This window comes from Danio rerio, chromosome 14, assembly GCF_049306965.1.
Source record: "Danio rerio strain Tuebingen ecotype United States chromosome 14, GRCz12tu, whole genome shotgun sequence".
NCBI classification, from domain to species: domain Eukaryota; kingdom Metazoa; phylum Chordata; class Actinopteri; order Cypriniformes; family Danionidae; genus Danio; species Danio rerio.
The window spans coordinates 7,658,905-7,670,522 of NC_133189.1; the positions used below are offsets into that span (position 1 = coordinate 7,658,905).

Below are 11,618 nucleotides of genomic sequence, written 5' to 3' on the forward strand. Positions count from 1 at the left end.
TGGAGACCAAGGAGAAGACCGAACTGTTTGTTTAAATAAGAGGAAAGATTTTCACAAAACGTCACTACTAAGACCATGGTGGTCCATTCTGTCACGCCAGCCGCGTTAAACACCCAAATACAAAAAACACCCAGAATACGTGTGACTTGCATTATTCAGCTGACAATTCAGCCAAAAAAAATTACATTTAAATCAAATAGGCCATTATTAATTATGCACAGCTGCATAAATATGACTGCTTATGGCAACGGTTACAGCTTGAAGCCAGGATTTCTCTTTTTTCTTAAAAAGCACATTATTTACATGTACAACACCTAACATTTGGGGCGACATGGTGGCTCAGTGGTAAGCACTGTCGCAGCAACAAGGTTGCTTGTATGAGTCCCGGCTGGGTCAGTTGGCATTTCTATGTGGAGTTTGCATGTTCTCTCCGTGTGGGTGTGGGTTTCCTCCGGGTGCTCCGGTTTCCCCAACAGTCCAAAGACATGTGCTATAGGTGAACTGAATAAACTAAATTGGCCGTAGTGTGTGTGTTTTAAGGAGTGTGTATGGATGTTTCCCAGCACTGGGTTGCAGCATCTGCTTTGTAAAACATATGCTGGATAAGTAGGTTCAATCCGCTGTGGCAACCCCGATAAATAAATTGACTATATGCCAAAGGAAAATGAAGACCTAACATTCTCAAAATAAGGCAGCAGACAAATGGACAAGGAGAGTTAACTGTCCACTAGGTGTCATCCTGAGATTAATTAAACAGTTTGGCAGTGGCTCTAAACTCAAAGTGGGTCATCTTTAATTGTTTTGATGGCAAGTGTGGTTGTCACATATCACAAGATTTATGAAAATTAAAAAAAAAAAACCTTCTTTTACCAAGGGCCTTATAATGTTGCACAAATGCAACAAGGACTAGGCATGGCATAAGCATATTATAGGTCAGGGGTTCTCAATCTCGGTTCTGGATGTCCGGTGTCCAGCAGATTTTAGCTCCAATCCCAATCAGATGCACATGGGCGAGCTAATCAAGCTCTTACCAAGCTTTCTAGAAACAACCTTGTGGGTGTGTTGAGACAAGGTGAGCTAAAGTCTGCAGGACAGCAGACCAATTATTATTATTATTATTATTATAATTATTAGATTCAATTATTGGCACTATGTTAGTCAAATGGCTTATATATGTCAGCTAATTTGACATCATAAATAAATATATACATAAATATTAAAAAAACAGACATGTAAGTTTTGTAGTGAACTTTAATGGGGTGTATCCATGTGTAAAAAATAGTAAATGGCAATCTTTTGATGACAGAAAATGTCTGTGATTTTCATACAAGTGAATTAGTGGATCTTGCTAATCCACATTCTTTTCATCTACTCACATGTACAGTATATGTACATTAAATGTGTTGCACAAAGCAGTTACATGTTATGTTAAACATTGATAAATAGTGTCATTTCAATAGAAGTAAAAAGATCAAACACATTAATATTATAGCTGCATAATCCGCTTATATAACTTAACAGTGTTCAAGGGAAACACTATTGATTGAACAATGGCAGCTTTTGGAAAAGAAGGCCCATCACTGAATAAACTTGGCCTATACAAGGAAGGTGAGGTGATATAAATGAAAGTGAAATTATATTACTAAATGACGACAATGTTATATCATATTTCAGGAAAAAGAGCAAACAGAAAAAATGATTACAAATGTATCTGCTGCTGTTTCATGCTCTTCTTCCCCCTGAAGGAGGCATACTTGAAGATGGTTTGTGGTAACAGTCTGAAGCGGTTGAGTTTGGGCTTGCATTCATCCCAGTTGGCATGTAATACATGCTTTCTAGATAGCCCTGATCCAGCAACGAGTGGCCTTTGGCTTCATTTTTTGGCATTTGGCCCCCAGGGCTTCCATACCTTAAGGAAGTCTGGTGAAGTGTTGTTGGGACAGATGGTGGTTCAGGATGGCGACCTTGCTGGGCATTGCCTGGGATTGCTGGGAAAGATGGCATTGCATAAGGTAGGTACTGTGGTGCATACAACCCAGGACTGTGCAAAGAAGAGTAAGGTGGTACAGCTGGTGGGTACATCCCTGTGTGTGGCATTGTCTGCTGCGGTATGAGAACTTCCACATACTGTCCCAATTCAGGATCAAATAGCATTTTTCTGAGTGGCTGCATTGGAACCTCAATGTAGAAGTATTTACCAGTCTCGGGATCCAGAAGGACACGACGAGGACCTTGGCCACAGCTGAGCCCACTAGCATTTTCTGGATACAACACACCTGCTCCACCTGGACCTTCATTTGCATAATCGTGACCAAAAGATGGTGGCAAATCTTGTGGATTAAATAACTGAGACCTGGGATCCAGAGCGGACATGTTACTTGAATGAGAGTATTCGTGATAAGAAGCAGGAGCTGCAGCTTTAGGTGAAGGATGATTAGCTGGTCGCCTCTCCGCATGCAGTCCAGAAGTTGGTGGCTGGTCATTAACATAGGACTGTGAATTTGAAGCGGGACAAGCTCTTGGGTTGTGCAGAGGCTGAATCAAAGCTGAGGCATGGGGAACTGAAGTATTGGAGACTTGAAGACCATCTGGTCTGCATTGATGAGGACGAACTTGAGCTTGTGGGGGAGCTCCTGGACAGGTAAGAACTTGGCCTGGAGACCTAGAGGCTACTGGTACCCGTTCCAGAGGACTGTGATGAGGATGTCCTTGATGTGATTGGGATCCTGGTGGGCAGGAGCATGTAGATTGCTTAGTGGATGGATGATACTTGCATGGCCTTTGTGGCGGCAAATCTGACACTCGCAGAGGGCTGAAACTCTCTCTCTCATCATAACTGGGGGGATCATCTGATGCATAGAAAAGATAGTCATCTTTGTGAAAATGATTATTAGATGATGTTCTTGCCACAGATTGTGTGTCACCAAGGGTTTGCGATCCTAATTGGTTAGAAACAAAGGACCCGTCTGGCACTGAGTGATCTTGATTGAACGATGAGACCTGTTGTTGGCATGTGCTGGTGGTTTGCATATCAGCAGATGATTGCTGTTGATCCAGACTGGCCAATGTCACTGTAGTAGATTTCTGCACAGTACTTGAAGTTGCTGGTGGTTTGTAGCTTGATATAGCCGATACAGCAAGTCTTTTTGTATCTTTTGATAAAGCGTCATGTAATTGATCCTTGTGTATTAGTGTTGATTGAGTTTCACTTTTCTTAGATTCACTACACAATCTGGTTTGCTGTTTAATGACAGATGATGCTTGTTTTTCTGTTTTTGGTGGATCATTTGACACTGACTTAATTTCAGCAAATGACTGTTTACAGCTGAGTTTTGGTGTTACAAATGGCTTTACTTTATCAGTGGATACTGACCTTACTTGTATTGGTAGTTCAATCTCTTTTGATGTGTTCGCTGTTGTAGCGTTATTTTTTGTATTACTTGAAAAAGATCTCACCTCTGGCTTGCCAGATGTTGCTAGATAAGCTGGAATTTTTGTTACAGTTGTGGTGATTTTCTTTTTTTCTTGTTCCTTTGTCAAAGATTCTTCAGACAGTGTTCCCTTGGGACTCTCACTTTGTCTGGCTGTCCTTGAATAATTGTTGACAAAAACTGATGAATTGCAAGGCACTGCTGTATTGTCTGCCCTTACTTGTGCTTCATTTAAAATTCCTTCTGATAAACAGGCTTGTACAGGTACCTCAAGTCTGTTGATATGTTTAGCTCTAGAACTTGCACCCTCGGTATGAACGTCACAAACTCCAATATCAGCCTGCATCCCTTTCTCTTTCAGTAGCATTGATACAGAATGGCTGCTGTTTGTACCTTTCATTTGAGTGGAGGCAGGGATTGAAGTGTCAAATGTCTTTGCCTTGGGAATGCTATTTGGCAAAACCACCATAGCAGAAACTTCCCTCTCCTTGCTGGGGGGTCTAGGGGGCATCTTGGCACTTGGATCACAGTGAACATAAGGTCTCTTAATTACAGATTCTGATGCATCTATGGTTTCAGAGAGAGAATCTGAAGTTTTTTGTTGTGGCTCAGTATCTAGTGATGAGCCTTTGGAAGGTATTTCAGTGATGTCAGCATCTCTTCTGGTCTCTGCACCCACCCGTGGTTGTGATATTTTTGATATGTCAACAGGCTGTTTTTCATCATGCCATTGGATTGCTTTGCTGCCTGGTGTTTGTTTGTCCTTCCAACTGATGGCTTTACATTCAATGAGCAAGGCTGGAGGAGTTTGTGGTGGCTTTTCTTTTTTCTCTTGAACAACAATTTCTTCTGCAGTAGAGGTTGAATTCGACGCTTTGAAAGACAGGTTGTATGTGTTTTTTACTAACTTTCTTACATCCCTAACTTTGTGTATAACAGACTTTTTGTTGATGTCATCAACTTCTTCCATCTCCATGGCTTTTGTACATCTGGTGCTCACATCTTCTGGAGCTTTCTCCACTGACTTAGTTTTAGATATTTCTCTAGATTGTTCCAGGTCAGGGGATAAAGACACTTTCAAAGAAGTCTTTTTTCCTTTGATAGCGGAAGGTTTCAAAGTAATTTCTGGTGTCTTTGACATAAATACACTCTTTGCAGGCAGTTGTTCCTGGTTTTCTGTTGTCATCTGATGCTTTTTGTCTCTGCTTGTCATTTTGTTCTGCATGCTTATTGCTGGAGGGGCAGTAGCAGGACTTGTGTTCCTGACACTGGCATTTGATGAGTCACAATTGTATTTCTCTTCGTGGTTGTCACCTCCTCCCTCCTTTTCATCAGTCTTATTGTTGTGTTTCATAAGTACTTTTTCATCAGCCGGTGGAGAGGACACTATAGGTTTTGTTTCTTCATTAAAGAATGCAGGTCTGAACAAAGGTTTTGGAGGAACTTTTGGGGCACACTTCTTAACCTGTTGTGGAATTCTTTCTTCTCTGACAGCAAATTCTTCAGATGAAAGAGTGCATTCGGAAAGCTGGCTAGAGCTTAAGCTATGCTTCTCTGTATTACTTGGTACATCATCAAAAAAGCTGGGGCTAATATCATCATGTTTGTTTTTATCTCCAGACGAACTTGGGTCTTCGAACTTGGGACTTTTTGGTGTAGCTTTCTGCACATCCTGCATTCTCTTAGACAACACACTCTTGATAATGCAAGACGCCATTTGCGTCTTAGGGGAGCCATCATCTAGAGACACAGATTTCTGCAATGTCCTTTTCCTGTCACTTTGTGGTGAATTTGGAACCTCCCTGAAAACCTTCTCTTGAACAAAAGCTGGTGTGCTGTGTTGACGAACAATTGTGTCCCTTGAGTGTCTGTGTGTAGAGGGTGAAGTAGAAACATTTTCAGTATTCCCATTCGGTTTTGCTTCATCTGTGTTACGCCTTAAGAGCTGAATCTGCCTTTTTGGTACAGTCCTTTTTCCTTTATTGGATTCTTCCTTGTTCTCTAAAGCAACATCCACACATTCAAAATTTCCCATTTCAAAGTGTTTGTTTGGGTCCAGGCCATCACGTGGTAAAAATGCATAGCCATCATTTTCATGTAACGTTGAACCACGTAAATCTGCATAGCTCATCCATGCGACAGCACCAGGGCTGTCTACAGTTGATGGCTGAGAAACATTCGTTGATGACCTGTGGCTTGAGTTGTACACATCCAAATAATCCACCTGAGGGCTAGACAGGCTTCTGAAGGCCAGATCTGTAAACCACTTCACTTCATTGTCTGCTTCATCAAACTCACTTCCCATGATGGAGTTCTCGCCAGTACACTCAGGAGGAAAAAAGCCTGGACTGCTGTATTTACCCTGGGCAGCTGACCGGAGCCTTCTGGCGCCACCCTTGTTCTCTTGATGTGAGCCCCGAGCTCTGAGCTGACTCTGTTGCTGGAGAGTTGTTGGGGGTGACTCAAAATAACAGCGAGCTGGAATTCCCGACTTTGGGTCTCGACTTGAGAGAGCTGGGCTGTGGCCTGCAGGCCCTTTTCTATTCCTGGCACTGAATGACAGCTCAACCTGTTCCCCTCTGTAACTACTGTCTCCTATAGTCTCCTCCCCTTCTCCCTCCCTCTTTCCACTCTCCTCCTTTTCCTTGCTGTCAAATTCACCATCATTGTCCCTATTGATAACCATTGGCATTTCACTTATTTCTGCAGTCACTTGGTTACTACTTGGGGAATCATTTTTCAATGTTTCAATTCTCTCGTTGTGATCATCAATATTACCATGGTATTGTTTCTCCTCTGCAGATGTCAATGCCATTGCATCAAATGGACTCAGAGAAACTGATGTTCCACAGACAGATACATTTCTTGTGTTGTCAGTAACAATATCCTGATGTTTATCAATACTTACTGTGGACAATCCAGAATCTGCGAGTTCACATGAAGAATCTTTCAAGTTCTTCAGTTGGCTAAGAACTTCTGGTGCACCTCCTGTATATTCATCCTGGACAGATGTGCTGCTTTTCAAGGTGTCTGCTTCAACATGGTCATTTAAATAATGACTATCTATTGGGCTATGAGAAGGTGGCTTGATTCCCTCAATGATTATAGGTGAATGCTGATTTTCTATCTTCACAATTGGCATGGAGGGCGCAGGTGATAATCCTGTGTCTCTAGAATGTTCCGATGCCTTTGATGAGGGCCTAGATCTACTCTCTGGTGTTGACAAAAAGTTTCTTGAACTAGGTGAAACTGAGGTATGATTTTCAAAGGGGGAATTTGAAGCTACAGAAGAGTTTCTGCAAAGAGTTGCATCTACTCCAGATGATTGTGCTAAATCTTTGCTAGGCGAAATGTTATAATCGATGCCTTCAATTGTAGGGGATTTTGTATTTTGTGGCAGAATATTATATGATATTGTTTTGATTTCAGGTAAGCAGGTGACTGAGCTCAATTCTGGAGACGGGGCTGGAGAAGTGGGCTCGGGTGTAAGATAGTTTTCTCTGCTGTTTGGAGTGGATGTCATGCTCCTTAATGCAGGTGTAGAATCTCTACTGCATGTTGGTGTTGCAATGTAATCAGTACCTGTGAAGGCAGGAGAGGACGGTTGGTCATCAGGTTCCATAAAATAAACCATTCTCAGGTTTGTGGGAGATGGGCTGATGGTAAAACTCATAGGTGAATGAATTGCTGTAGGTTCTGGTGAGTGAGCTGAAACAGAGTTATCAGAGGTAGAGTAGATATCACTGTGACAGCAAGGAGATATTGAGGCTTCAGGTTCGGTTGAATAAACCTCTCTCTCATTTGTAGGTGACGGGCTGATGGTGTAACCCAGAGGTGAGTCAATGATGGGTTCTGAATGATCAGGAGAAGAGCAGATATCACTGTATTCAGTTCTAGTGACTACCGAGGGGGACAATGAGGCTTCACGGTCACTTGAAGAAACTGTTGTTTCATTAGTAGGTGATGCGCTGATGCTGTAACCAATAGGTGAGTGAATTACAACTGGTTCTGGTGAGTGAGCATGTGCTGATTGTTCAGGTGAAGAGCAGGTTTCATTGATCCCAGGGGACTCCAGTTTTTCTTTACCATCCATGGATGAACACACAAGTCCTCTTCTTTCAGTGGAAATGTCAGATTCAGTCGTGGAATCTATTTCTACTTTATCATTGGTAGGAATTTTAGATAAAGTAGAAGACGCACCATGAGAGTTCTCCAGAAGTGGAGACTCTGATTGTGTTGAGCACAAATCGAACAGCTCAGGTGAAGATCTACCTATGGATGCAGGTGTGGAGAAAATTGTTCTGCTGTCAGGGGAGACAGAGCTTAATCTGTGCTCTGGTGTGTAGCAAATATCTTGGTCTGCAGGTGAAATAGATATTTCCTGAATAGACATGGAGTCTGTTGGAGAAGCGTTTGACAGGTCTGATGCAGAGCCACTGTTTACAATCTTTTGTGGAAGAAGAACTCTTTCTTCTTGCGGATTACTGGAGGCTATACCTTCTTTGCTCACAGAAGACATCTCAATATCTTGTTCAATTTTAGATTCTGCCAAGTCTTCACAGCTTGTACACTTAGATATACTTATGCAACCTTGCTCGTCTTCAAATGGGCTTGCACTTGTATGTTGAGGTGTTGTTATGTTCACTTCTTGCTCCATAACAATGGCTTCGTTCTGCTCTGAAGAGCAAGATGTAGGATTAGTAGTTTCCTTTGATGAATTAATAAGACAAGTATCTGGTGTTGAATTAATATCCTGTGGTACAGGTTCATCTGTTTCAATCACCGGGGCAGCGTTCACTGACACTTGGGGTTCTTCCCAGTAATCTTTATGTGAAAGGTCATTACCATTCACTTCGGGTGCAGGTGGTGTGCAGTCAAATGCATTAATTCCATTTTGGAAATCAGACAAGACGGTTGATTCAGGTGGCGGTGAATCAGTTATACTGTTCTCTGATGTACAAAAATCTTGTGTATTCTTTGGAGAGGGTGTGCTGTAGGTGACTTCAGCGTTGTCACTTAAGTCAGATCCATTGGCAGTGTGATAAGATCCTGAGGAGTCATTGGCATCATCTGCTGGGAAAGGCTGTTCAATTTCCTTCCTGGCATATGTAGCAGAGGCTGGGCTACTGGAAAGTGACTGGGACTCGCCGTCATCTCCAAAAATGTCACACAGACAGGTTGTTTCGGATATGGCATTGCGATGGCTGGGGATTGAAGTGATGTCAAATATCTCAACGCGATTCGGCCCTTCGCGATTCTGCAGGTTAAATGTGTGTGGAGCACTGCGAAGGAAAGAGTAGCTGTCTCCTTCTAAAACCCAGCGTTCCATTTCTTCACTTCAGATATCCCAGACATTGGGTGGTCTCTTGAGCAGTTTATAAATGTCTGAGCTTGCCATTCAGCAGTTTTTGAATCTGTTCACATCTGAAACATGAAAGGAAAATCGTACAATCTTGTTAACTGTAAATCATTTCTTTTTGTGAGCTACAGTCCTAAATTCTAGTTACTAAAATGATTGTCTTTTTACCTTTACAAAACTGTGCTTGACTAAAAGGTCACTATTAAGGTAGCTGAACGGCTTGGAGACTTACTGATGCAAAAATATGTACAGTACCAATCAGTGTAACAACATACATGCACAAAAGTTCACATAAAAGCCATCAAATTGAATACTTGCCTTTTTCCGCTGTTTTCCCATGTGGTCATTTCAATGGAGCAGCCTCTCCAGAGAACATTCACAGGGGACAGTTACGCACTGAACCATGAGCTGTGAATGAGGCTCCTGCTGGGGGGTCCAGGTTTCCAAGTGCCAAACTGACCCTTCATCGAAACAGGCCACTCGGTGCACAGAAATGTCCAGCCCCTTAAGCTAAGCCCCAAAAAATGCTGTGCCATTAGCCACGTCTGAGCTAGCAGAGCCTGGCTATTTCAATCATCGATTGATACCACTTTTTAAAAAGCATGCACAGAAAAAAGGACATGATGAAACTGACCTGCGGCTTTTTTAATCATGCTTTAACATAGGTGCATGCCTCTGCCAAGCTTAATAGGGGGTTACAGCTAAGAGCAGGTGCTGCGATAGCATAGACGGAGCCTGCGAATGGAATTTGACACACTAGGCCAAAACAGTCATAGGGGCTTCCTAATTTTAGACCTCTTCTATCAGGGGAAACTCTGCTTTGAGAGGCTGCCTAGAGACACATAGAGGACACGAACGCCAGCTTTACAAAGTATACACTGAACTTTCTCTAGTATTAGATTGCGACATCTTGTTCTAGAAAACTCCTCACACTACTTTTGATGTTTCTTTTTACTTGTAAAGATTATTTAAAAAATCGTGATTCTGAGCTTGTGTGGCTTTGTGGTTAGCACTCTCACCGCACTGCAAGAAGGTCGCTGGTTTGAGTCCAGGCTGGACCAGTTGGCATTTCTGTGTGGAGTTTGCATGTTCTACCCGTGTTGGTGTGGGTTCCCCCACAGTCCAAAGACATGCGCTATAGGTGAATAGGATTAACTACATTGGCCGTAGTGCATGAGTATGTGTGTGTGAAAGAGTGTATAAGTGTTTTCCCAGTAATAGTTTGTGGCTGGAAGGGCATCCGCTGCGTAAAACATATGCTGGAATAGTTGGCGGTTCATTCCGCTGTGGCAACCCATGATAAATAAGGGACTAAGTCAAAGGAAAACTAATTAATGAATGGTTTGAGCTTGAAAATGCTGCTGGTAACCACTTGAACGCACAACATGCAGTAAACTGCCTTCTTTCCATACTGTCTTGCTCTTTGTTCAGAATGTCAAAGTATATTAGTTCCACGTGGTTACAAAATAGTCCATCATCTTACTGGGAAAGAATGCTGAGCGCTTCTGCAGTGCTGGGATTTAGTGTTCACACAACACCACTGACTGAAATCCAAAAGCACAAGCAGCTTGACAATACCAAGAATAGGTCTTTGATCAGCTGACGGACAGTCAAAACAAAACTGTGAATGACCATGAATTCAAGCTGCAGACCATTTAATAGTGTTAACTGAAAAACTGCGTGATTTTGCACAGCTTTATTAAATTAGTAAGAGGAAACCTTTAGCAGCTGTTTATAGTAGTTGTATCAGAAAAGACAAAGAATTTCTGCAGTTCAAACAAGTGTAGTACATATAATGAGACATGAAAATACAAGGTCTGTTTTTTGTCTTTATCTAGTGCACTGTACATAAACTTGGTTGCAGAAATCCCCCCGCAGAAACATGACACATAGCTATCTTTGGGTGTGTGTATTTAGATATTCTATTTTTTGACAAATATGCCGTGGCTCAGAAATAAAAGAAGGTCACTCGACAATTTGTATACAAAATGCCAAGCAATCTTTCAGATATGCAGCCATCCATTATACAGTATGTACAGTTGAAGTCAGAATTATTAGCCCCCCTGAATTATTAGCCCCCTGTTTATTTTTTCCCTCAATTTCTGTTTAACAAAGAGATTTTTTTCAGCACATTTTTTATCATAATAGTTTTAATAACTTATTTCTAATAAGTGATTTATTTTGTCTTTGCCATGATGACAGTACATAATATTTTACTAGATATTTTTCAAGACACTTCTATACAGCTTAAAGTGACATTTAAAGGCTTAACTAGGTTAATTAGGTTAACTAGGCAGGTTAGGGTAATTAGGCAAGTTATTGTATAATGATGATTTGTACTGTAGACTATTGAAAAAATATATAGCTTAAAGGGGCTAATAATTTTGTCCTTAAAATGTTTAAAAAAAAATTAAAAACTGCTTTTATTCTAGCCGAAATAAAACAAATAAGACTTTATCCAGAAGAAAAAATATTATCAGACATGCTGTAAAAATGTCCTTGCTCTGTTAAACATAATTTGGGAAATATTTAAAAAATAAAAAAAATTCAAAGGGGGGCATGCGGTATCAAATTTCATTAAAACAACACTCTTCCAGCAGTTCATACTCGCATCCAATATCTTGTTTTTTTCACGGGGGCATGCATGAAATTCTCCTGAATGAAAGTGAAAGTGCCAAACCACAGTTAAAGTCGACAAATTAAAAATGAAACAGCTGAAATTGCATGAAACTCCAGAGGAAACGTGGATAGCGTGGTAACACTATGACATTAATCGAATTAAGTGCTATAACATGTAAAACATATGAAAGGAACATTCACAAAACAAC

The 11,618-nt window shown here is 41.3% G+C and overlaps 1 protein-coding gene across 1 annotated transcript; it reads right to left on the reverse strand.

The window, feature by feature from the left end:
• Positions 1-1,233: 1,233 nt before the first annotated feature.
• Positions 1,234-9,533, reverse strand: si:ch73-43g23.1. The gene is made up of 2 exons (XM_021481106.2): positions 9,109-9,533; positions 1,234-8,855 (listed from the first exon to the last, which is right to left on the reverse strand). Exon 2 carries the CDS (start codon positions 8,758-8,760, stop codon positions 1,723-1,725), a length of 7,038 nt encoding a protein of 2,345 aa, XP_021336781.1. The 5' UTR covers positions 8,761-8,855; positions 9,109-9,533; the 3' UTR covers positions 1,234-1,722.
• Between the last annotated feature and the right edge of the window lie 2,085 nt (positions 9,534-11,618).